Source organism: Solanum tuberosum, unplaced genomic scaffold (assembly GCF_000226075.1).
Source record: "Solanum tuberosum cultivar DM 1-3 516 R44 unplaced genomic scaffold, SolTub_3.0 scf00323, whole genome shotgun sequence".
Lineage (NCBI taxonomy): Eukaryota > Viridiplantae > Streptophyta > Magnoliopsida > Solanales > Solanaceae > Solanum > Solanum tuberosum.
In genome coordinates this window covers 137684-164557 of record NW_006239244.1, presented here as the reverse complement: position 1 = coordinate 164557, position 26874 = coordinate 137684, and the positions used below count along the sequence as shown (strand labels likewise).

Below are 26874 nucleotides of genomic sequence, written 5' to 3'. Positions count from 1 at the left end.
GGACTAGATTGTTAGTCTCATTTTAATGAGCACATTCAAAGTTTGAGATGACAAATTCATATTTGTAAGCTTTTACACTTCAATGATCAATGGAGACTTTTAATTATGAAAAAAATACTAAACAACGTGTATATATATATATTATAAATAGTGTATATAAATATATATATATATATAACTTTTATACATCATATATACCTTATATATACATGTGACCATGTTTGTTAAAGTTTTATTCACACATACCTAGCTCTAAAATAAGGGCATAAGTGTCAATGACCCCATGCTATTATGTTTGCCCACTACTATATGGGCTTTACATATCTTTTTCTCATAGGTGGGCTTATAATTTCATTAGGTAATAATAGTCCATTGTTATCTTCTTGACTCACAAAAAAGACAAAAGAAAAGACACGTCATATATCCTTGTAACACAATGTAAGAAACATTTTCAACCGTTTGATTATTTTCCTATCTTCAATCTTAAGCCACTCATCTACTATGAATATACTCTCTTTTTTCCCAAATATTCTTTGTTCTTAATTCCCAAGTTATGAGTACTTGGTAGTAATTTTTCAACTGTGCTTTTGAAGCTGACACTCTTTCTTTCTTGTAGGGACATCTCTAGAACTCTCTCTCTCTCTCTCTCTCTCTACTCTCTCTCTACATGGCTACTCAAAGCTTCAACCAGTTCCCTTCATACCCTGAGGTAAAAACTAGATTTCAAGATTTCAAATTTCCTCTTTTTTAAAGCATCTAATTGTTAACATTTTGAGCTCAAAATCATCTTTTAAGGTTCTTTATGTTAAAAAAAAAGAAAGATTTGATCTTTTTACTCATATATCAGTGTTTTTTTACTTAATTCTAGATGAAAAATGCAATCTTTGAAGATACATGCAAGAACCCTTTTTTTCTTTGACCTCATTGTAACATAAACACAAAAAAGATTCTAGCTTTTTGCCTTTTTTTCAGGGATTAGTGGTTGTAAAGTTTGAGGTTTTGTAACTGTTAGAACCCCAAATGAATTTTTGGTTTTTTTCCCAATTCCCTAGTTGTTTTTGTTGAAAAAGAGAACAAATGATAATCAAGAATGCTTTTGTTTGTTTGTTAACAGATCTGCATATGTTTGTTTCTTGAAAAATGAAGTTTTGGTTGTTTTAACAGATGATTTATGAAGCCCTTGATGAACTAAATCAAGAAGGGGGTGCAAACAAGTCATCAATAACTAAGTACATTGAAACAAAGTATGGAGATCTGAATGAGGATCTTTCAAAGATGCTGCCTTTACATTTGGACAACATGAAGCAAAATGGAAACCTGGTTTTCCTCAAGAACAATTACATGAAACCTGGTCCAGATGTTCCAGCAAAGAGGGGTCGTGGTAGGCCACCAAAACCCAAAGCTCCATTGCCTCCTGGTGCTGTTGAATCTGTTGAATCTGCACCACCAAAGCCAAGAGGGCGCCCAAGAAAAGACCCTAATGCACCACCTACTTCCAAGAAGCCAAAGCCAGCACCTGTTCCTGGAGGTCCCAATTCAACAGATCTTGGTTCTACTACTGGGAGGCCTAGGGGTAGGCCTAGGAAAGTTAGGCCACAGCCTGCTCATGATGATGATGATGATGTTGAGGAAAGCTGAAAACTTTAAGGCTTGTTATTGGACTCTTGCTGATGGTGATGACTCTAATGACTTAGTTGTCTTGTTTCCCCCCTCTTTTTAGGTATTAGTAGTATTATCTTATGTAATAGTTTCAGTTTGAGTTGCCCTAGTGCGACTAGGGGGTCATGGTTTCAAAGCTAAGACTGCGTAGAATAGACTAATTGTGGTCTCAGTTAGAGTTGTCGTTATGGGACTAGGAGGTCATGGTTTACAGTGTGCAATAGACTAATTGTTGTGGTCCGGTTCTTTTCTGAACCCCGCACATAGTGTTAGCTTAGTGCACTGGTCTTTTTATTAGTTTTGTTTTCTTGCTTAATGCCCCTATTAGTTCTAGTAGATGTGGTTATAAGTTGTTAGGGGATTGTGTACTTGTGTTAACTCTTTGTTTCAAGATTCACTGTGTAATTGTTGCACTTTTCACTATGTTGATGCATCTTTTTGTTACTCGTCTCTTTACTAATATGAAATTCAAGGTTTGATGGGCAAATTTACAATTGAAACTTTTTTATGGAGTTGGTTCTTGATGGTGACTACTAAAGTGATGAAGCTCAAGTTGAAAAAAAGAAGAAAAAAGAATACATTCTTGGATAACATGTTTTTGTTGGGACAAAAAACATCATATGTACGAACTAGATTGTCTGGGTTTGAAGACATTATCTCTTATCCATTGAAAAATGTTTTATAATCATGTCTTTGTCATAAAAAAGGTCCCACTTGGGGTTGGAATCTTGATCTATTATGACAAGTCCTTTGATGACTCCTGGTGGGAGTAGCAGAGTGTTGGAATCTTCTTATGTGTCTGGAGTGAATAGAAGGGTCTAATTGTTGTTGGTGGAATGAAGCATATATTGTTTAGAATTTTTTAAGTGGTTGTTGGGTGTGCGAATAAAGTATAATATCAAATGTTAATAAGAAAAATAATCTATATATAGGGTAGGAACACACTTAACAATGTGAAGTTTTTATAGGAATTATAAAGCTTATTCTAAAATGGATAATGTTACATTACTAAAAGTTAGTTGTCACTGCTAGCCACAACCAATATACTCAACTATAAGTACAATCGCTGTCCATCACCATAATCAGTTGTTATCAATACTAATCATTCATTATCACAAAAGAGAGCCACCAACACCACTTATAATCACTATTAGCTATCAGTATATATCGGCAATCACCATTATTGACTATTATTGTCATCAACACAATTATTAGCTACCACCATCAACCATCGTCGCTAACTATGATTGTTAGCCATCATTACAAATAGTCATCCTCAATTGGATTTTATGTATATAAAATAAAGACAAATTTTATACGTTTAGAGAAAACAAACTGTCATAATAATTTTGATTTCAATACAACATCTTAATATTTCAATGTATATTCAAATTTAGGCATCCTAATCAAACAAATGAGGCCTTAGTCTAAGAACATATTATTCCGTGGGACGAGTACATAGATTCAAAGAGTCTCTTATGTTGCAGCCCATGAAGAGAGAAAGAACAACACAACGGAGCGATATCATGGAACAAGCCAATTTACTACCTTTACTCATAGCGAAAACAAACGTAAATAGAAGGTGTGAGTTAAAATAGCCCTAAATACTTGAATAATGTGAGTGACACATAGTAAATTTTCAAATAAACCTATGAATGCAATCAATCACATGGTACTTATATGCGCATAACGAATACGTGCATAACTCTATCCATCTACTAAACGACCCTATATTGTTTACAAAAACTCCAAACTCAGCTTTCTTAAATTTTCATAGAAGCGCCATATTTACTTTTGCTATATTTGAATCCACCAACAGTACTATTCCTAATAGTACAAATGGTCTTAAATTGGCTAATGGCCTACCTTATCAAGTATAGTTTTTAAAGACAGTAGCAACAGTAGACATTGAATACAAATAACAAATTCAATAAATATAGATAAGGGTTGCTGTAAAGTTAGAAAATTGGCACATGTTAAGCACCAGGACCACCCCCTAGTTTTTCATTTTTATGTTTTTTGAAATATCTTTTAAACAGAAAGATGCTGGACAACATGATGGTCCATCATTAAAGTCTCATCTTAGTACATTTTCTTTAGAATCTTTGCCATGGTTGTCATATTTATTTGACTCTAGGGACCACAAAGCATATGCATCATTGTTTCACCATTGCCATTTGCTTGTTCAAAAGCAAGTATTTACTTATGGTGGAGTGATAAACACTTTTTCATTCTTAATCAAAAGTCTCGGATTCGAGTCCCTATGAAGTCACTTTTGTTAGGGAGCGCTTTACCCCTCAATCTGGCGTGAATCGAATTTAGTCGGACTCCAATGTAAATATCAGACACCGAATGAGAAACCAAAAAAAGTACTCGTTACTTTCTCTGGAAATCATAAATTCAACAAGGAGAACATGGTTCAGGGGGAAATTAAACTAGTACTAGTCAAAAAAAGAGAAAAAGAAAGCCCAACATTTCAAAGAAGGATGATACATATTATTAGTGACCTCCTACAATAACATATGTAAGTGGTACGTGAATGATGGCAGTCTTATGCAAAAATCTTTCCTTTTTTTTGGCATGATACAAAGATAGACACTTTAACTTGACCTCAACCGGCAACTAAATACCCCAATTTTCATTTGACCATCTAGCCACTTCAACTTGACATAAGTGTGTCTCACGAACATCTTAATTTTGAAATGCACATCTAGACACGTTTAAAGGGGTGGATTCTAGATGTGCATTCTCAAAGTTGGGGTGTTCACGGGCCAACTTAATAAAGTTAAGGTGTTTAGTTGCACATTTTCAAAGTTGGGTGTTCCGTGGCTAGTTAAGGCCAAGTTAAGGAGTCAATATTATGCCTACTTATTTTTTTTTATTACTCCTAACTAGTCACGATTTTACAGCCACTTGAAAATACACTTGTAAAAGAGGGGATATGCTTTGACCTTTTACCCCAAGGATTGAACTTGGCTAACAGTTTTTTTGATGACAAGGGAAATAAAACCCCCGCTGCTATGCAATAGCTCGCAAACCACATAGGAGAGGTAACCCGCACTAGGCAAGCCCGGTGCGATGAGCTCGACCCAAAAGGCAAACCCCTTGCTTTCGTTGGCAAGGGGTTTCTTGAGACTTCCAACATGGAAGTCTTAATCCCAAACCATTGGGTCACCCGAAGGGTAACTTGGCTAACAGTTTTAAAAGCTAAAAAACTAAATACAAAGAGACTATTAAAGCTGAAAATTCAAGGTGGTTCATACGTAAGGATGCTATCGGTATTTAACAGGCCTCTAATCTGTCCAAGTAGAGCTCCATAAGTATTACTATATATACAGAGCTCTTCTTGGTTGTGACTAAGAGATGCCAACTTGTCAACAACTCGATTGGCTTCTCTGTAGCAATGTCGAGTTCTAATGTCATAACTCTCACACGATTGCTAAGACAGATGAATATACAATCAAATATCCGTCAAACGTAAGAAGCATAACATGGCTAGATATTGTTTCAAGACAGGACACACCTTGAATTTTGATCTAGAGGCTAGAGCAGCATCACATAGCTGGAAGAGAAAATACATAACTCAATCACATTGACGAAAAATGCATTTCTAATTTGAGTATCTTAACCGCAAACATACCTGAATCGTGGAGCGAGAGCTCTTCCACACGCAGGATTATTATGTCCGACTTTCATCTTTGTTTGACCAATTGGTCTTAGTCATTTTATTCAAACAAATACAGAGCCAAAATGGATGGATACTTTTGTGTCTATTGCCAGCTCTTCCTCCTGAATCAAAGATCTATCATTGAGATAGACAGGGCGATAGCGAGTTGGCATTAACAGTAAATTAATTCCGTTGGAATATGGCTTTGAGTAACCTGGGGAACTTTGCAGTGACCTCTGATGGTGAGGTGCAGAATGGGTTTTCACGTCTAAATTGGGAGCCCGAAAAGGAATTTTTATACGAATCAGATAAAGCTCTAAATCATTGGACTACATAAAAAGAAATGCTTAAAAAGTTCACTAACTCCTCAAACTGAATTGAAAGCCTCTAATGACATCGTTTACTTGTCTGACTTTCTTCATCACTAGTCTGGTATTCTAATAGGAAAACATGCGTATTAACGAGAAATATTACTACTGTTTCAACATATTTGGTTGGAAACCTGAACCATTACAGTGTACTTAGGCAAGGAATAGGAACAATGAATTCAAATATATGGACAAGGACCGATATTTCATCTTCTAGAGAAATAGCACATTTCCATGGCATCGAAGAGGCTAACTTGTTTAAACTTAGCCATCCATCATAATTGGATGATCAAGAATTACTCATCCCAGAAAAAACAGTCAACAATGTGGCAGGAAAAAACTTACAATGTTAAGGGACAACAAATTGAGAGGATAGCATCAGAAAACCAAATGAACATGATTCTACAGGGAACTATAGCACAAAGAATATTTGCAACCGTACTTATGATCGGGCTGCATATTGTACATCAACGGTGGCTCGCGTACAAAAAGAAGAATTTTTACAGGGCTATAAGGATACAAAAGAATTATAAGTTGTTGGAACATGACTAATGCTTTTCTCAATCATACAACAATCATACACAAAAGAGAGAAAAAGCACCTTGGAACAGAATTGCTACTCGGGACCAGTTGATTCTCTTTTTAATCGTAATTTCCCAGATTCGTCTCTAATGAAAAGCTTTTCAACTACTTTATGCCAGTTAGTTCTTCCATCACTTCCCTGGGCTTCGCTTGTGGATGCATCTTCATCGTGTTTTTGAGATGCCTCAAAAGTTATATCCTCCATGGGTTCTTCCTCTTTTTGTGTTGAGGATTCCTCTTCCCCTACACCCACAGCGTGTGGTATATTTAAACTGACGGCTCTTTCGATTGCATCCTTGTGCTCTTTTTCTAATGTCTTCAGTCTTTCAATTCTCTGCACTTTAGGGGGAGAAGTGGTGGTCTCCGCACTAGCCTCTTTAAGTCTCTGCATGGACGTATTTCCTCAACAAGATCAAAGTCTTTTCAACACAAGAGGATTCATTTAGCCTACCCCAACCGATTTGGGATTGAGGCACAGTTGATGTAACCACTAAAAGAAAATGATAATGACTTGCACACATGCAGATATATGCTGGTTCTGCTGCTATGCTCTTCGGGGATCTTAAAATTGAATATTTTAATGGAAAACGGACATTCTAGTACCACTATATGCCGCATGTAATCCAGATGGTGAGTAATAGCGTATTTCTAGACTTAACAATGAAAGACAATGGTTACACTTTGTTTAGGGAATTAAGAGAAAAGCCGGAAGCTTTTATAGGTCGCAAAAGTTACACTTTGATGCAAAAAGCTACACCTTCTTACAAAGGAAATCCTTGGAGTAGTTACTAGTTCCCAAAGGCACATATATTTAGTTCTTTTTTTTTTTACGAAGACAGTCACCCTCTTACTAATGACAAAATGACTAGGTTCATGCTTTTGTCATTGGAATTTTAGTGCGATAAAGTCAAGACATTTATTCCTTACATATTCCATCCTAGAATGTAATCATAGATGACCAACTACAGTTTTCTTTTCAAAGTTCAAGGAATATTGATGCTACTTACTGCAAATGCCTTTTCAGATTCTTTTTCTATCGAAATGATCCCATGATCGTATAGAGAGTTGCATGACAACACAATCTGTTCAAATCTTCCGTCAACGGGGATTGCAGTTCTAACATCTGGAGGGTACCTCCCACATCTGTCAAGAACAAAATTACACACCAGGAGTACTCAAGCTTCACCGTTGTCGAAATATCATAACAAAAATGAAGCGAAGATTTAGAGCTACAATCACATCCAAGAAGTCGGTGAATTAAAAAGTTCTACTTGTTAGGGAAACATTTTTTTATTTACTGATAATGAAATCCGGAACAGTGGGGAAATACCATGGTCTAATTTGAATATACTTTGCCATAGCAGCATGTGTACAACAATTGTACATGCCTAAGCATGTTCGGATATTGTGCTGACAGTTATGTGAAGAGAATATACAATAGAATCAGAAGACATGGTGAATACACAACATACAAGCAGGAAAATTTGTTAGGTAGCTAGATCCTGGACGAGAGATAACTGAACCAAGAATCTATTCTTACTGCTTAAGGTTCTTATTGCCCCCACTTGAAACCAACTCATGTTGCACTTTAGGGAGAAGAACAGGAGAGTATAATCAGATTTATTATGTTTAAATTAAAGGTAACTAAAGCAAAAAGACTTAATGCTGCAAGCTGATTGGTGACAATGAAAAAGAATTGAAACAATTACTACAAACTGCTTTTCTGCGCAAAAATCCACCATCTCTATTATACTTTAATTTCTTTATCTTCAAACCAAATATAGGAATGCAGCACTTCCAATGTTTCGTAGTGGTATTCATAGTGGGCTTCATCTTTTTATGTGAGATTGATCCTATTCTGCAATCTTCTACTTAATATGCTATAGGATATACAAATGACGATGCATTTCATATGGAAGTTCTCTATAACATCTGCAATATATCAGGGACCTAAGCATATCCTAATCCAAGCATCTAACTAGATGAGGGCAAAGAATAATGGCGAGATTGATAGTTGTGCGAACACAGTTTAAGAGCACATGACCAATTCATGATCGAGTATAAGAAGTTATATAAATAGTAAGACACTATGACAATTTCCATAAGAAAATTCATTTTGGAGATCATAGCCACCAGATGTTTGGAATGACTCATACTAGTTGATAGTGGCAAGGATCAGACCCCACCCAACACCAATTCAATAGACCTATGACCCAGGCTATGAAACTTAAACACGGAATCAAGATAACAGAATATTTAAAAAGAATGAAACATCATCACGGAACTGAGGGAGCCTATAATTTGTAAAGAAGACAAAGTTAAAGCACACAATGACTACAAGCAAAGTTATGCAACTCTGTGAAACTATTCGACAGAGATTTCTTTTATTATATATAATCATTAGTTTGCATTACTTTGACTGTTTGACAGTACAAGCCAAACTAGTATCACTCATTTGAATGTGGTTTACCTGCAAAATCTTCTTTCTACAATATGATACATTCGGCCAGGCGCATAAAGTCTTCTTGGATCTCGGAGTTTTCTGCCCTCAGGGATGAAGGTATCTCTCAAGCATATCAAAAATATCAGGCAGGGTAAACTGTTGAAAGCATTAATGCCTGATATAAGAGATAATTATAGCAATCACTCAAAGGCAGAACATAGAGAACTCAAGGGCATTGTTATGCACACACAGAGTGTATAAGAATTGTACTAACCAGAAGATGGATTTAAATATATCTTCAAGTGGTGTGTCTGTTCTTGGCAGGAAATCATCCTGCAGAAGAAAAAATCATTGTACCATTGTTAATTCACATTGGTAACTAAAGAGAAAGCAAACACACATAATTATATTCACTATCCAGGTCCTTTTGTGATTTCAAGGCTAAAATTTTAGTCTTAAGAATTCAAGCAAGATAAATAGCTGCAAACAAGAAACTTCTGAAGTTTGCAAATATGATCAGAGAATAACAGTGGAAAAGATTCCCGTTATTGTGGACAAATATTTTAGTGATATATCCCAACTGATTTCTCATAAATTAAAAAAAAACAACAAAGAAACAAGATATCCCAACAATTGCACTGAACGGTTTAAAGTTTAACTAATCAGTAGCTGCAAGAATGAGCAAGACATTAGCTCATCCGTAATTAACCTGTATTCTGAGCGTAATGTGACAAATTTATCATTAGCAACTAAGCTATCAGCACAGTCGGAATTAACCTGTATTCTGAGCATGATGTGATAATTTCGTCACCAAAAATCTTTTTGGGTCCTTCAAGATATTTTGTATAAAGAGAACGACAACCAATCCTCTGAGAGTGGTACACAAAAATGACCAAGGTGGATCCTATCCTAAAGGAGAAGGATGAGGAGCAGGCGTTAGCTTTAGCAGTGGAGTCAAATGTTTACGAGATAAACAATGAGACAAAGGACAACACTTAAACAATTTAATTTGACTAAACGGAAGCCTGCTGGTAGGAATTCCACAGGATACCCTTTTTTCATCTAGGGTGTGGATCAAAGGGATTACGGCGAAGAACTGCTCGAATGCAGCACTTCGTTAGTAGGAATTATAGAGAGGATAGAATATAAGCCTAATTGTTCTTTATAAAATCGCTTCAGTACAATGGACCAGGGGTCAGCCAGAGAAAGCGAAACACAATAGAAGAGTTGTTTCGCTGCATAAGATCCTCTAATCAACTACAACTACCATCAGCAGTTCATGGAGGAAGCACAAAGCTAGTTAACTCCCAGTCAAAAAAGAGGAATAAGGAAGGAAAAGAAAGAGGATATTGCTAAAGAAATGCAACAACAACCCAAGTCATTGCATTGTAAATTCACCAGAAGCGCTCTTTTGTCTGTTCATTTATCACCAAAAAAAACAAACAAAGAAACAAGTAGGTCAGTAAAACCTCGCCAAGGAAAGAAGCCATCTAATTCATTGCATAGCATACACATTCTGACCACTCACAATCTCCGATTTTATTTTTTCTTCTTGCTACTCTTTATTTTTGTCTCTTTGAAAGGTGAAAATTCCGGTTAGTTCCACTACAGTGAACCAAAGGGTGTTTCAATCATCTCATCCTTGATATGATCATATGAATACCTTTTGTTTATAGTTTGCTCCTCAAACGCTAACATACGACATGGACAGTCAATATTCAATTTGTTGTAAATCAAAGGAAAGATACACTAATCATTAATATTCGTTCTCTACGTAACATTTGCTGCCTGCTTATCCTCAATTCAGTACATTATCTTATTCTATCACCATCCTAGTCCATCTCTCAATCACAGAGAAAGCTACAAAAGGACCATGCATTAAAACAAAACATCTTCATTAAGTGCTACTTTAGTGGAATCCCTTATGGGGTACGCTCTTTGGATAGATCACCTTAAGGCTATGAAGGCCATTCAACGATAGGCGAGCTAATTCATACTATGCCCAAGATGAGCAAGAAAATAAGCTGATTTTGGCTTTGCATAAGCATTCTTACCATGTGTGTATGCCACATATAAAGATAGCGTCTTTCTATTCAAATTACAAATATAATCTAAATATTTTCTTAAAAATACAAATTCATGTTACATCTGCACCCATTGATTTAAAATTTTGAATTAGCTTTGACACTCACCTGCAATATGACTGAGTGTATTACATCAGCATACTTAACAGCCAAGTTGAGTGACATACATCTTGCTGGTGCAACTGCATAACACCTAACAAGATTCCTTGGAACCCCGCCTAACCTATCTTTATGATTCACCACAATTATTGTTAGCAACGACGCCACACCAGAACCCAAAGAATGCCCTGCGAAATAGTGGCAGCAAAATCAACCATTTCTTAGTAATCCACCCGATCACTCAAGTTTAAATAAGTTTTGGCTGGTTAAAATGCAACTCAAATCCAAAAATCTAATTGTATTGAGATTGGAACTAGTGTAAATTTAGAAGAACTTAATCTAAGGGCCTCTTTTGGATATCGATTTGAAATCATGCTGATTTGAAGTTGAAATTTCGTTTGGATATGCAATTTGAATTTCTTAAGTTGTATTTTTTTCTTATTAATATGAAAACCCCATAATGTGAGAAAACTATCAAAATTTCTCCAACTCTTATACAATCTTACCAAATAAGCAAATCATAGTTCACAAATAAGGTATCGAAATATCCTAACGCACCGAACTAATAAATCACACATCTCCATATTCCTTTTATAAATAAATATATGCGGTTGGTTACATGTTATTACAAACTTTCAAATACACATAATCTTACAAAATTCACTAGTCTAATATATCTACAATAGTAATAACTAGATATTCTTTGATTAGTGGCGGATCTAGGATTTCCCGTTAAGAGGTTCAAAAAATAAAAATATAATGCCTAAGATTAGAACTTTAAAGTCAAACCTCTTGATGAGATCGAATCATGGGTCCTTTTTTTCAATGGTAAAATATAAATTTATAGATTTTAAAAAAAAATTGAAATGATCATAAATTTGTGCAAAGTTGAAATTTTACCTGCAAATATCATTTTGTAGCTCCTTCCATTGTCAATCCAAAGCTTACTCAAAGTTTCAGACTCATTATTCAAAACCCAAATAGCAGATTTCAACAACCCATGATGTACATACCCACCATCAAACATCTGTTTCCCCAACTTATTATCCAACAATACTTTGTAATCACTTTCACTCAGTAAATTCAAGCCCCTAATAGCAAGCACAATCTCCTGATGCTCGTGATCACAGTAGATCAAATACGGCGGTGCCTGGCCGGAGGTTTGTTCATACGTGACCCGTTTTACAACCCAATCCGGGTTTAACCGGTACCCGCCCGGCGGTGGGAATTTGGGTTTATGGAGATTTGGTTCGTATACAGCTAAAATTGTACGGCAGAGACGGGGAACTGGCTCGAATTCCTCACAGGTAGCTGCCGGCCACGTGGCACTGTCGTTATTTCCGATGTAGGTGCAGCGCTTCCATGCCCAACGGATACAACCAACTACCAATACACACTCAATTCCGCAAGCAACTGACATTGTGTTAATTGAGCTTCAATAATGTGGTGATAGTGCGATAGCGGCTCAATAAAATTAGTGGTCTTAAAATTGTTCACCAATAGAAAATTGATTAGAAATTTTAGTAGATATTGACAATGAAAATGAAACAGAAAGTAAAAGAAAATTTCTGATTATTGTTTAAAGGTTATAAACGAACTGTATTGTTTCCGTTTGAATTAGCACTCCTTCCCATCTTAAATATTATCGTTTTGGTTAGTTGAATAAACTACTTTCTTCGTCCCAATTTATCTAATTTATACTTATTAAAAAAAAAAATGACATATTTCTTTTAGTAGGTTAAAAAAAAATAAAAAAATTGGGGTAATATTTTCATTTTAATTTTTCCATGTTTTATGTTTATTTAAGGTAATAAAATTAGAGGTCATTTTAATATATTTGATATAACTTTAATAGAGGGATATAAGATTATAAAGAGTTTTCTTTATTTTTTTTTAAAATTGTGTTAAGTTAAATTAAGTCATTCTTTTTTAAATGGAGGGAGTGTGAATCACTTTCCTTTTTTGTCAGTTTTTAAAAGAATGACATATTTCTCTATTTTTAGTAATAATTTAATTTTAAAATGTTCATTTTGCTCTTAATTAAATGATTCATAGTCAAACATACATGTATCACTTATTTTAGACTATAAGTTTTAAAAGTCTTGTTTTTTCTTTAATTTCGTGTCAAGTCAAACTACGCGAATATTAAAAAATAGCAATATTATCGTTTTGTTCAGATCTAGTCTTACTGTTTTAATTAGTGAAATATTAAAAAACAAATTAAAATAATGTAGGTAGGTACCCTTATGATATTTGTTAAGAGGTTTAAATATATAGTAGGGTTAGAATTAATTTAATTAATTAATCGTTTTGGTTGTCCTCACATGAGCATTAAAAGGTTCATTTTTTTAATATTTACCTTTGTCTGATATGCACTGACCTAATCTTGATTATTTAATGAACTAATCTTAATTATTTAATGACCCGGAAGACATGTTCCCACCACATGGTTAATTTAGGCTTTTTGGCATCTTTGATACTAGAATAAAAAAATACATGTATTTATGCACAGATATATTACATATTTGATACTGAATATCGAATATATGATAGTAGTGATGATACAGGGGATATTTGATACATGATACATTGACAAAATTGATATCGAATGACTGGATGAAATTGATATTAAAGACATTGGATGAAATTGGTATTGAATACATCGTACATGAAATTGATACTGAATACATAGGTACATGAGATTGTGAAACTCATATACATATATAAAGAAGGAGAGGAACACGAGCAAGAGAGAGAGTCTGTACATCCAGATATCTGAAATAAATTACACGCATGTATTTGATATACACATAACTATTCCGTCAAATAAATATAATATATATATATATTCAAAACAATATTTTTTCTTTTTGAATTGTTATTTTAGTGTGTAACGGAAACAATCAACGATCAGCACGCACTCAACCCCCACAAGAAACTGACATCAATCGATAGTGTTAGGTCAACTTCAATTAATACTCCACAACAACAATTTGCAATTATTATAAGGATAACTCAATAAAACTAATAGTCTGAAGTCTTTTTTGAAAAAAAATAAAAAAGTAAAATTATGTTCTGGATTTTTCAAGAGAAAGTTGGTGAATTAGCTGGATTGAAAGATTTATTAGTATTTTAAGTGGATTTGACAGAGGACACAGGAAAAAGTAGGAAAAATAAAGTGTATAGTTCATAGAGGATTCTGGTTCTCGTCTTAAAGGTCTCATCAGAAGGCAAAGTTTTTTTAGCGGTAATAATTAATGACAATAGTTTAATTGATGTTAAATATGTATTTTAACGATAATTAGCAATCTTGTAAATATCTCTAAAGTTTCAGTGAAAATTAATTAATGTGAATAAAGACTTTAATACTCTTTATTAAATGTGTATATATGTTACTGCTAAAAGTTATTTTTGTTATAGTGTATTCCGTTACATGTGATGAACTGGTCAACAACTGTTTCTGTTTGAATTATTTTGTCGAATAGTTTTAGCATTTGACTTTGAAAAAAGGAAGAAGAATATTTATGATTTTGTTCAGATCTATTCTTACTGTTTTAATTAGTGATACAAGTATTAGATGCCATTCTTAAGAGGTTTAGAAAAATGTATAGAGTAGGCTTAGAATTAATCAAATTAGTTAATCGAAATCAACTTCTTTAGACCTACTTATATGGGGTTATATTAGATATATATGTTATTTATCGTAGTTAAGTTTGATTATTTAAGGAATCTTCAAAATTTATGATTTGATAATTGTTAGGTTGTTTGCATTTTAATATTAATATTTTGTATATTAATTTGTGTTGGGTTATGAGGGTGATTAGGGCGTCATGCGGAAGCTTACAATTGCAATCAAGACGGTGATAAATTAGATGACAAATAAAGCGATACTAAAACATAATATTATTAATATGAAAACTAATTTAAAAGAAAAATATTATAACTGTTGAGAGATTAAATCTCCTCATAAACAAAACTCACTAAACGACTACATTGTGGATTCTATTGTGTTATGCTATGAGAATAGGGATCTTCAATTTATAGATCTCCAAAATATTCCTCTAAGGAAAGGATAAACCAAATATGGAAGAAAATTATATTTTCCTTTCAGAAAAAGTTCAAGTATTTATGGTAATACTTTGACTTTTCTTTAAGGAAAAAAATAAACTTCAAATAAGAAAAGAAAATCAGGGTAGGGCGTCATGCGGAAGCTTACAATTGCAATCAAGACGGTGATAAATTAGATGACAAATAAAGCGATACTAAAACATAATATTATTAATATGAAAACTAATTTAAAAGAAAAATATTATAACTGTTGAGAGATTAAATCTCCTCATAAACAAAACTCACTAAACGACTACATTGTGGATTCTATTGTGTTATGCTATGAGAATAGGGATCTTCAATTTATAGATCTCCAAACTATTCCTCTAATGAAAGAATAAACCAAATATGGAAGAAAATTATATTTTCCTTTCAGAAAAAGTTCAAGTATTTATGGTAATACTTTGACTTTTCTTTAAGGAAATAAATAAACTTCCAATAAGAAAAGAAAATCGGGGCAAAACCCTAACAATTTGCTAAAGCTTAGTGTTGCCGCTGCTGCCAATCTTTAGTGACATTTCAGTTTGCAACCGTCGAAATGTCATGATTGCTACATCACTATATTGCATTACTCCATTGACAATAAGTGCATATGTTACAAACTTTTGGTGCAGCATCTAAGGTCTAAGCTATTGGTGGCTTTTAGCTTTTCATATCATTTACTTATTCGCTCTTTATTCCTCCATTATATATGGTAACCTAGGTAACTCCTAAGGTCATTATCTTCACTATTTACTATCCCATTATCTTCCTATTCATTGCTAGGAAGACTTCTTCTACTATAAATAGTGGTGGTCTTCATTTGGTTTGGTACTACACAATATACAAGGAAAATATAGAGTGCATAAAGTTTGTCAAAAAGAGAATTCTTATTAGTTGAAGGGAGGTGTTCTTTTTGTGGAGCTTTGGACTCAACTCTTGTCCAGAGTTGTTGAGTTATACTTTGTGAAGACTGTTGTATCCTGGAGGGGACAAGTCAAGAGGACTACTGCTAGACCGGTGAAAAACATTTGTTGCAGTGGGCTTGAATCTCCTTAAAGAGAGCGAGATATCCGCGCCTCAGCCTGAAGATATTTATTTCTTCATTTTATTTTCAATTGTAATCTTGTAATTCTGTTATTTTGTAATTCTTCACTGACAATAATTAATACCTATACACCCTAAATTGCAATCACTTCTAGCTTATGTTTCTATGATCTTTCAAAACATTATATCTGTGTAAGATTCATCAATGTTTTTTTAAGGATCCAACCTATGGTAGCACACTAATGGTACACTATCCATTAAGTCCTCGTTTGTTTGCATTTAATGAAGGTTTCGATTTGAATGATTTAAATCTTAGAAGGTATTTTGATTGACTTGTTAAAAATAAGAGTTTTTGGCCAAAATCATCCTTAAACTATACCCCAAACTTATAATATATTCTTAAAGTATCATTCTTAGCATAAAACATTCTTCAAGTATTTAAAAGTGGACAATTTTCATCCTTCTATTTTAATTTATCAGAAAACTAACAGATCCCACAAAAATCAAGTCATTCCTTTCTAATTATTATTCTTAGATACGCCAAAATATTATCGTGAACTTTTTTGGTAATTGAGTTTAGCATTATGCAAAATCTTTTAATTTGAAAGTTTTTTCATTTATTTTTCATGTAATTTGATATTAAAAATATTATTAGTTGAAATATGTTTCTTCTCAATCAAATATACTAGAAGCGGCGTTTGTTGGAGACTTCCGCTTCTAATAATGTAGAAAGAAACTCAAATGCGAGACATAATCAATAATTTGATCACTTACTATTACTAAATGAGAAAAAGAGCAGATCATGTACCCTCACACCTTCCAAACATTTTTTTATTTCCGTAAGCAATAATGTCTAAGATTTTAAATATTTTTTTCAGGAACTTCTTATAACAAGTAATGAAATTATGCAGGAAAAAGGTAATGAAATTATGCAGGAAAACTTTTGTTGATAGTCATGTGAAATAATCATGTTTTGTAAGATATCCCTTAGTTTTTTTGACGATATCTGACAGAATGATGAAAATTGCTCACTTTTAAATACTGAAGGATGTTTTCTGCTAAGAATGATACTTTAAGGATGTAGCTTAAGTTTGGGATATAATTGAAGGATGTTTTTGGCCAAAAACTCAAAAATAATGTATATATTAACTCTGTGTATCAGTACTATATGTATAACTCAGAAGACATTGAAAAAGATTGATTTGAATCATCCGTATAGATAATCACCGAGCGTTCTTTGCACCTTCTTGATCATTTGTACAATTGTACTGGGTGTACTACTTATTTTATTCCATTTTATACAACAATTGAAGGATATTTTTGGCCAAAAACTCTAAAAATAACTTATAAATTAGAAGTCATAAATTCGAAATATTCAATTTTTTACTTTTACCATATTTTTGTACTTTTATAGCCTAAAAGTAAGTATTCAACATCATCTTTTATCTTTCCGAAACACCACAAAAAGTATATTATAAAAAAGCAACTTAAAAATTAAAAACACTTAATATAAGTCAATTCACACACTCTCTTAACCATTAAGATCTTTAACAAAATCTTGTATATCATTAAGATGTGTTCTTGTGATGACAATATTCACCACCACTTTATTCATAATCACCGGTCATCACCACTAACCACCTTTGTTATTATAACCATCAAATACCTATGTCATCACAATTACCACTAGAATCCCACTATCATTGCCAACCACTATTGTCGATCGTTTCTACACCTACGTACTAATACCTCTATCATTATGATGTAAATTCAAGTGAACATTTTTATGAGGATAAGCGGTCTGCAGCATGCTATCAAACACGGCTAATTAAAGAGTCAAGATTCTAATGGTGCTTGTGATTCGTAGTTGTGTTTGGTAGTATGCTGCAAACCGCTTATTCTTGAGATTCACTTATTCCCTTTAAAATTTTCACATGAGTTTATATTTTTTTTTAAATCGTAGAATCTTATAATTTTTTTGTTTGTCTATTCCTAAAAGAATCACGTGAATATATATATAAGAAAATACAATAGATTGTTCTAAAATATAAACCTTTTTCCTATAAAAAAAATTCTCGTGATTTGAGAATTAGAAAAGTAAATCAAAAGTTGGGTAAACAACACAAATTCCACTAGCTTAGTACCTAATAATTATCCCCCTTCTATCTAGTTTGTATAATTACACATCATACCATATTTTTTACTTTTGATACATATATTTGTCGCTTCTAGATACATGTAACTGAGAAACATAGTAGTCAGATACATACTCACTAAGTCTAACTAATTAAGGGATATAATTGAAAGTCATAAATTAAGGAAAAAATCATGCTTGCAATAACTTTAATTTGCAATATTCTGGTGCATTATAATATGTAAAAAAAAAAATTAAAATCCTTTCATTTTTTTTAGAAAATTCACCCAGTTGTACCTTTCTTCTTCTTTTTAATTATTTTCTAAAAACTTCGAGTTTCTTTTTCAGCAATGACCAATATCATTATTTCATTAAGAAGATACATAAAATATTCAAATACCTCAAACCTTGGGGGATATAACTTAGATACATAATTGAAGCCTATTCAAAATTTTACACTTAAATACATGTGTATATATAATTGACAAATACATGAAAATTTACTCTAAAATAGTGATAAAGATTCAAAATTTTCAAATGAGAGGGGAAGGAAGAAAACATCTTAATGAATTCTATTATTTTGTGTCCATTTGCTTCTAAATTCTATTGGTATAGAGAAGTGGTTACTCTTCCTCCGGAGTCCCATTCATATATTATAAATGAAAGTAAGTTTTTTCTGTTAACAAAATATTGTTATCTTAGAGACAAGCTCGACTCAGAAGGTTTTGAGGGGGGATCGATCCAATGGATGACCACCCTCCAAACCAATTGAGTCATCCCGAAGGACACACATCTCAATTTAATTGTAGAAAATTGAAAATTCTTAAATAGTGAAAATGTGGGATGTTAGGTAATTATTTGAAAGTGTAGGTAATATTAGTAATATGGTGCGAATGTATGTTTATTTAAGTAGTTTAACTTATATTGGGTATGAAAATTTTTGCTACACTCATAACGACATACCTTGAGAATTAATATATTTTTTTGGGTAAGTCATCGTCCCTGACTTTACGACTTACAAATAAAATAAAAATATGGTCATATTGCCGTTTGACGCAGCCGTTACTTTTTAGATAAGTTTTAAATGACTTGAAAAGAGTTAAAAATTAAAAGTAGGACTCTCCCTGCATTTTATTTTTTGATTTAAAAGTAATTTAAGTTTGATTTTTTTTTATTTTTTTACTTAAAAATTAGTACTTTTTTAAGCCAATTCAAACAGTCTCTTAGATTGTGAATTCTTTATTTTAGCTATATAATATTACAAGCATTTAGGTTTTCAATCAAACTAATTCAACTATACATAAAAATAATTTTAATCTAATTTTAATGTCTTCTTACGCTTAAGTGAGTATTAATTTAAGAATTTATCTTTTTTAATGTCTTTTTATTTAAATCCGTTTAAAACGCCATCCACTATACATTAATTTTTAGAATCTGTCCCACATTCGCCCACCCCCATTACCAGAAAGGGCTAACCAGCAGGATAAGAACACATGCAGATGGCTGTCTTTTTCGACAAATTGACTGGTGGTCCCGTGAATAACATTGTGATTTGTGTCAACGGCTACTTATTAATTTTTAATTTTAAAAAAATAAAATCTTAATAGAAATAAGTATAAATTATATAAAGGGGTTTAGGTCTTAACTAACAAATCCTAATGAGGTAACAAAATTCTACTAATTAACAAATATGAAAAAAAATAACAGCTAGAGGTTGGTTTAGATTTTTCAAATATCAAATCAATGGCCAAACATCGTCAAAATATGTGAAGCAAATAATGAATCTTAATCATTCAGATTAAGTCCATTAAGTGTGTTTGGTTTTTAGGTCTGAATCTGAATGATTCAGATTCAGCCCATTAAGTCCATTTGTTTCTTTTCTCAAAAAGCCTCTTAATGGACCTGAAAAGGTCTGAACGGATCAGATATGCAGGAGAGTCTTAATACCATTCAAACTTATTTAATAAGTTATACAATTATATTGTATCGCCTCTCTCGGTCTTTGCGTGACTTTTGCTCTCACAACTACAAACTTTCTTCCTCTCTTTTCTCAATCAAACACCAATTTTTTCCTCTTGAACTGGTAAGTTTTCATAATCTTTACAAGTATTTTTTTATATTAATAATTTTCTTAGGGTGTATTGATGTTTGTCAAGAACACTTGTTGCAATAATATTTTTAGTGTATTGATGTTCATCAAGGTTTTTGAGTGAAAAAAAATACTATTCATATTAAAAATAATAACTATGTATACATATTTGAGGTCTCTTATTAGAATTTTGTCTTAGGCCAATAATTTTATTGAGACTCAAATCCCTTTGTGAGATAACACTAATAAATTGTTGTTGTTGAACTAGTTGGTGACAAAAATAATGGAACTCTTAATAATTCTCCATCCCAATCTTCAGTTTCAGCTAGAAAAAAAACGTATTCGTCTGAATTGGAAATTGATGAGAAGATGATTACTACTCTGGAGTTATTGATTAAAAAAATAGTGCACCTACATTTGAAGAATATATGGAAAAATTAGATGGACTTGGATGGGAAGAGTCATTATACAATACATGTGTTAGTATATTTTGTGAAAGGGTCCACTACAAAAAAGCATAAATGACGTTAGAGGTTCACAAGTTAGAAAATTGGATTAAGGTTATCGGAAAAAAGATAAGAATTCTTTAGTTTTTCTAATTAGCCAAAATATATGTTAGACGCTGATAATGTGATACCTTATTTATTATTTTTCAACTAGTATTTATCATACTTATTAAACTTTTTGATATTATATTGTGCCTATAAAATACTTTTTATTCGTGATTTTTTAATGTTATGCTTGATGATTATGATATTTTTTTAATCAAAAAGCAATATGTTTTGTTGAAATGAATTTTTTATAATATTTTATTAATATAATGTTTGATTTCATATGCACATTCAGATATTGAAAACAAATAGTTTGATTCAGTGTTCAGATTTGGAGACAACATCTTAATATTCATATGTGTATTTAGATCTAGACACCTAGCTCTTAATGCAAATCTTAATGCTCAGACGTGTATTCAAATTCAGAGGTCTTAATTTTAATGAAAACAAATGAGACCCTCATTTGTTTGCACTTAATGGAGGTCTGAACCTTAATCATTCAGATTCCGTCCATTAAGTACGTTTGGTTTTTAGGTCTGAATCTAATTCAGATTCAGCCCATTAAGTCCATTTGTTTCTTTTCTCAAAAAACCTCTTAATGGACCTGAAAATGTCTGAACGGATCAGATCTGCTACAATATATTTTCCTTTCAAAGACAATATTTATTGCTATAAAAACATTTAGCAACAATTGAGTTAATGTCATTGTATTCAGAATCATTTAAAACTTAGTGACATTTATATAGAGTGTTGGTTATAAACATCGATATTCATTATTGCCACGAAATCCCATTATTTGTTGCAGTGTCTAGGACCTTAAGATGTATTTGCTCCCAAAACATTTTCATTAATAGTAACATTTTATTATTATACATGAGAAACATCACATACTATATACCACCATTGGTGACTACAAACATGTAATTCTTTTTATGAAAGAAGCTAGACTTGTAAAACTTACTTATGACATTATGCAGCTTGTTGTTTGCTAACTAGCTCCAGAGCATCTTCAATCTGCGTAGACACATAATTGTTGTGACAAAGATCCAATTCGCGACGTTGATGAACAGATGAAAGTAAGCATCTCTACATGATTTATTGAAGACTAAAGTAAATATCACTCCCCAAAATCCAACAATGAATCCACTACATACAGATGCATAAAACCCAAACGACAATAACATATCATCGTCTTCATCAACATTGTTGGTTCTGCTTGTATGATCATCATGAACAGTGCATTTTTCGAGTGGTGGACCACAAAGTTCATTGTTTCCTGCATATGACGAAGGATTAAAACTTTGCAATTGAGTGCTCGAAGGAATTTCCCCTGACAAATTGTTACTCGATAAGTCTAAAACACTTAGGAAATTTAATCGAGCAAGACTTGTCGGAATTCGTCCTGTTAACTGATTTCGAGACAGATCAAGAGACTCTAACATTTCCATCGTCCCAATTCCTTGTACGATGTGTCCTGTTAAGTTGTTTCTTGAAAGATTTAGTGAAAGTAGTCCATCTAATTGAGTGATTTCATCAGGAACTCTTCCGACTAATTTGTTACTTGAAAAATCGATGATCTTCAACAATCCGAGTGTTTTATTGTACACAAATTCACTATTTTTCCATTGAACTAATGCATTCTTCAACGAAAGAATAAAAACCATTTCCGTTTTGTTCACCCAAATCAAAAAGAATGCTTGAGGTTGAACTATTACTCTGAAGCAATGATGTGATTTTTTTGAGACAATGCGGGATTTCTCCTGATAAGATGTTATGAGAAAGATCCAAAATACGGATTTTATTCAGATGACACAAATTCGAAGGTATATTTCCATCGAATTTATTGGCTCTCAAACTCAAGACGATCAAAAATGTTAAATCTGAGCCAATCCATGACGGAATTTCTCCAATTAAATTATTTCCACCAACATCCAGGATTTCCAATAGAGCACAGTTGTTCAAAGAGGTTGGAAGATGACCAGTAAAGTTGTTGTTACGCAACTGTAGAGATTGAATATCCATCAAATATCCAATAGAGCTAGGAATTTTACCGTATAGCTTGTTGTTAGCTAAATTAAGAACGGCTAGTTCTTCGAAATTCATGAAACAATCAGTGGGAAGTTCTCCTGAAAGCATGTTATGCGAGAGGTCAATGGTACGGAACAATGGATTGGCTATTTTGCACAAGAAAGATATTGATCCAACAAACTTGTTTTTCGAAAGGTTCAATGTTTCCAAGTCTGATGAGAATGATGGGACTAAACCTGATAAGTTATTCGAACTAAAATCCATTATTTGATACTTAGTTTCTAGAAACTTGGAAGACAAATCAGGAACTTCTCCGCTTATTTTGTTATTAGAAATGTTGAAGTACATCAATCATTTCAGGAGAAAGATCCCAAAACCAGTTAGGAGCTATATCTGATATACCAACAAAAGAGATATCAAGATATGAATACGTCTTCTGAGTTCGTAGCCATTGAGGGAAACGATGCCCCATTTCACAATGCGAGAGTCCTATAACTTGTAACTCGAAAGGAGGAATCCAATCAGGCCTCAACTGAAGAGAGAATGAGTTATACGACAAGTCCAACTCTTTTAAGTTGGAAAGATTTGAAAGATGTGATTCTGTGATTGGACCTTCGAAAGAATTTGAATTGATTCTCAATATCTCGAGTTTTGAAAGCTGTTCAATACTTTGAGGTAACCTCCCTTTGAATTTGTTATTGCTCAAATACAACTCTCTTAAAGCTGAAAACATTGTTAAGTTTGGAAACAATCCTGTAATTTGATTCGAAGATAAATCGAGAATCTTCAAATGTGTAAGGTTACTAAATGAGTAAGGAATTTCACCAGATAAGTTAGCACCTTGAAGTTTAAGGTATTCTAGTCTTGGAAATGAACCAATGAAATCCGGTATTCGACTTGTACCAAAATCATTGTTACTAAGGTCCAAGTAGTTCAAATGCTGCAATTCAAGCAATGAAGGAGTAATATTACCTTTCAAGTGTTGATCCACATCTAGAAAAGGTTGTGGTGTATAGTGAATATCAACCATCACGACATGACCTGTTTTGTTGCTACACTTTACACCGTTCCAACGACAACATTCTTGTTTCTCTTCTTCTCTCCCCCACGATGAGAGGATATCGTACTCATCTATAACACCTTGCTTAAACTGGACAAGAGCTTGTCTTTCCTTCTCAATGCATAATGTTTTACCCCAACTTGTTTCAAGTCCTATGAACATTGAAAATGCAATAATGAATTGTAGAAACCTATTGATTTTCATTTTCTTCTGCAAAGTGATCAACCAAGTTTTAGAAGATATATAGGAAAAAAAGCAATATACTATAGTGATTAAGATTGACTTAAAACGTTTACTCGAAAATAATCAATATATATATAGACCTTGGTCTCTAAGAAAAAGTTAGACTTGGTCTTGGTACACAAGTTCGTGGAAAATTCTAATAATTCAAGTGTGGTAAGTAAGATGAGACAATGACATATATCAACTGATTATGACTGCAGCTTAATTTCCATGTTGAAGACTTACCAGTTTGATTACCGAAGTCAACTTTGGTAGAATAAGATATAAATTTAAATAGAGGTATTTAAAAGTATAGGAAATAGCCTTTCTACGTGACAAGGTAGGGGTAAAGTCTTGCATACACGCTATGACTAGTATAACAAAAATAACTTTTAGCAGCAATAAATATGTATATTAACAAAGAGTGCTAAAACCTTTATCGATATTAGTTAATTGTCATTAGACCCAATGTTGCTATATGCTAAGGACATTTACAAAAAGTGTTAATTGCCTCTATAATAATATAATTAGTAGCAATTAAACTATTACCGCTAAAGATCATTTTTTATGTAGTGTAAAGCTTTGTGCATTTAGAGGGAGAGGCAAGCTCTTTTTTGTGAGTTCTTTCTCCGTGGTTTTTCGGCCAACTTTCTGCCACGCAACTAATTTCACAGAATATCTACTACGTCCCACCAACATTAAGTATCAATTAACTATCCACCAAGACTGGGACAGATGGAAAGAAATCACCGTGTTTTTGTGTCTGCTTGAATTCTTTATTTGCTCTTAGAACTACCAGTAGCGGTTGCTGTTTTCAAATTGTGATGTTTCATCTCATCATAATGCTTGATAGTGATGTCATTGTCACATTTACTACAATGTTTAATTCTCAACTAATATGGGTTTCCCTGGAACTTGTGTACTAATTAAGACCTAGTCTACCCTTGTACCAAACAAGCTCTTCTTTGTGAGTTTTTTCCTTTTTAGATAACCGTGGTTTCTAGGCCAGCTTTCGACCACTTCGACTATTCCACGGGATATCTATATATCATCTTCCACCAGTAACATGTACCAGGTAGGGGTGTACATGGCTGGGTTGGTTCGGGTTTTTCAAATATCAAACCAAACCATTCGTGTCAAATTTTTAATTAATTTATAAACCAAACCAAACCAATAAAACTCGGGTTTTTCGGTTTTTCGGATTTTTCCGGTAAAGTATTCATACAAACATATTATTTACTTGTACTTCAAATATTTCTTTAGTCCTACCAAAATACAACTATCTAAGGTGTTTCTTAAAGTTACATGACTAAATATTAAAGGAAATTAAAATTAGATTATGTATTTTAATTGTCTAAACCAATGTAAAACTAAAAAACAAATATTCAATATTATTGTTATTTTTAGTGTTGAATTGATTTCCTTTTTGCATTAGTATTAATTTGATTTTGATTTAAGCTTTATTATAATTACCAGTGGACTATAATCTTTATTGACTCATTCATAATTCTAAGTTTCAAACTTGAAATAATATATTAAAAGATAAAAACTATGGAAAAGTATAAGAAATATTTAAAAATTATATCAAAGTAAATATTTTTATGTATAAAATAAAATTTTAAAATTATATATATAAATTCGGGTTGGTTTTTTTTAGTTAAAACCAAACCAACCCAAATATAGTCGGGTTTTTTTTTTCAAAACCAAACCACTAGTCAGGTTTTTTTTCCAGGTTGACTCAGTTTGCGGTTTGGTTCGATTTTCGGTTCGATTTTGTACACCCCTAGTACCAGACAACTCTATCCACCAAGGCTAGATAGATAGAAAGAAATCACCTAGTGCGTTTTTGTTTATGTTAGAATTCTTTAATGAGCTCTATTAATGGGTAAATTTTTGCACTAAATTGATTAGGGAACTTTAAGTTGTGTTATTTAATCCATTGTACTTCTACAAGTTCTTAGCATCAAAAAAGAAGAAAATAGTACTATTGTAGCTCATGATTCCCTCAATTTCAATAATAACATACCTAGTATAGTCCTAGTGAGATCTGGAAAATTATATTCTTCTTTATTGTCATTAGATACGATGTTACTATAGGCTTTAGTAGCATTTACAAATACTACTATAATATAATTGTCACTAGTGATGGCTTCTAAAAATACACATTTAGCAGCCCAATTAAGTTATTACCTCTAAAATACATATTTAGTGATAGTTAAACTATTATTGCTACTTAATTGCCGCTAAAAATACTTTTGATTTAAGGTTAGCGTCTACGAAAAACACAACAATTACTACCAAAATCATGATTCGACTTATTCACATCACGATTCATAAATGTCTTGAGATTTATATTATGCAAGGAAATATTGTTTTTACTAATTTCAATTGAAGGATGACACAAAATCAATCTATTTTCATAATAATATAATATTCATAATTAGCTCATTCATCTCAGTTAGTAGTTCCAGCCCCATATCAAAGACGCGATGGAAATCATCACTATAGTATTGAAATTATCAATATCATTACTATTATCAATATAACTATTAATATAATTATAATTATTCTAACTATAGTGAATATCATAGTACAAAAATTATAGTAAGGATCTTCACCTCTAAATTATTATTTTCTTTGTCTCAATTTATGTGGTACTTTTTTATTTTTCGAGAGTCAAACAGTTTAAGTTTGACCGGAAATTTGCACATGGAATCTTCAATTTTTTTGAAATGAAATTTATATATTTATAAAC

General features: G+C 32.6%; 3 protein-coding genes and 1 pseudogene across 3 annotated transcripts; 1 reads left to right on the top strand and 3 right to left on the bottom strand.

Annotated features, from left to right (window-relative positions):
* Positions 1 to 520: 520 nt before the first annotated feature.
* On the top strand, positions 521 to 2103 carry LOC102597480 (HMG-Y-related protein B-like). The gene is made up of 2 exons (XM_006360325.2): positions 521 to 709; positions 1165 to 2103. Exons 1-2 carry the CDS (start codon positions 668 to 670, stop codon positions 1636 to 1638), a joined length of 516 nt encoding a protein of 171 aa, XP_006360387.1. The 5' UTR covers positions 521 to 667; the 3' UTR covers positions 1639 to 2103.
* A 3969-nt stretch (positions 2104 to 6072) lies between these two features.
* On the bottom strand, positions 6073 to 12550 carry LOC102597150 (uncharacterized). The gene is made up of 6 exons (XM_006360324.2): positions 11803 to 12550; positions 10912 to 11090; positions 8994 to 9052; positions 8747 to 8875; positions 7284 to 7419; positions 6073 to 6661 (listed from the first exon to the last, which is right to left on the bottom strand). The coding sequence occupies exons 1-6, from the start codon at positions 12320 to 12322 to the stop codon at positions 6311 to 6313; spliced, it is 1374 nt and encodes a 457-aa protein (XP_006360386.1). The 5' UTR covers positions 12323 to 12550; the 3' UTR covers positions 6073 to 6310.
* Positions 12551 to 21633: 9083 nt separating this feature from the next.
* Positions 21634 to 24181, bottom strand: LOC102596830 (LRR receptor-like serine/threonine-protein kinase FLS2; annotated as a pseudogene).
* Positions 23166 to 24101, bottom strand: LOC107063209 (receptor-like protein 12). Its single transcript, XM_015314788.1, has one exon. The coding sequence runs from the start codon at positions 24099 to 24101 to the stop codon at positions 23166 to 23168; it is 936 nt and encodes a 311-aa protein (XP_015170274.1).
* Positions 24182 to 26874: the final 2693 nt, after the last annotated feature.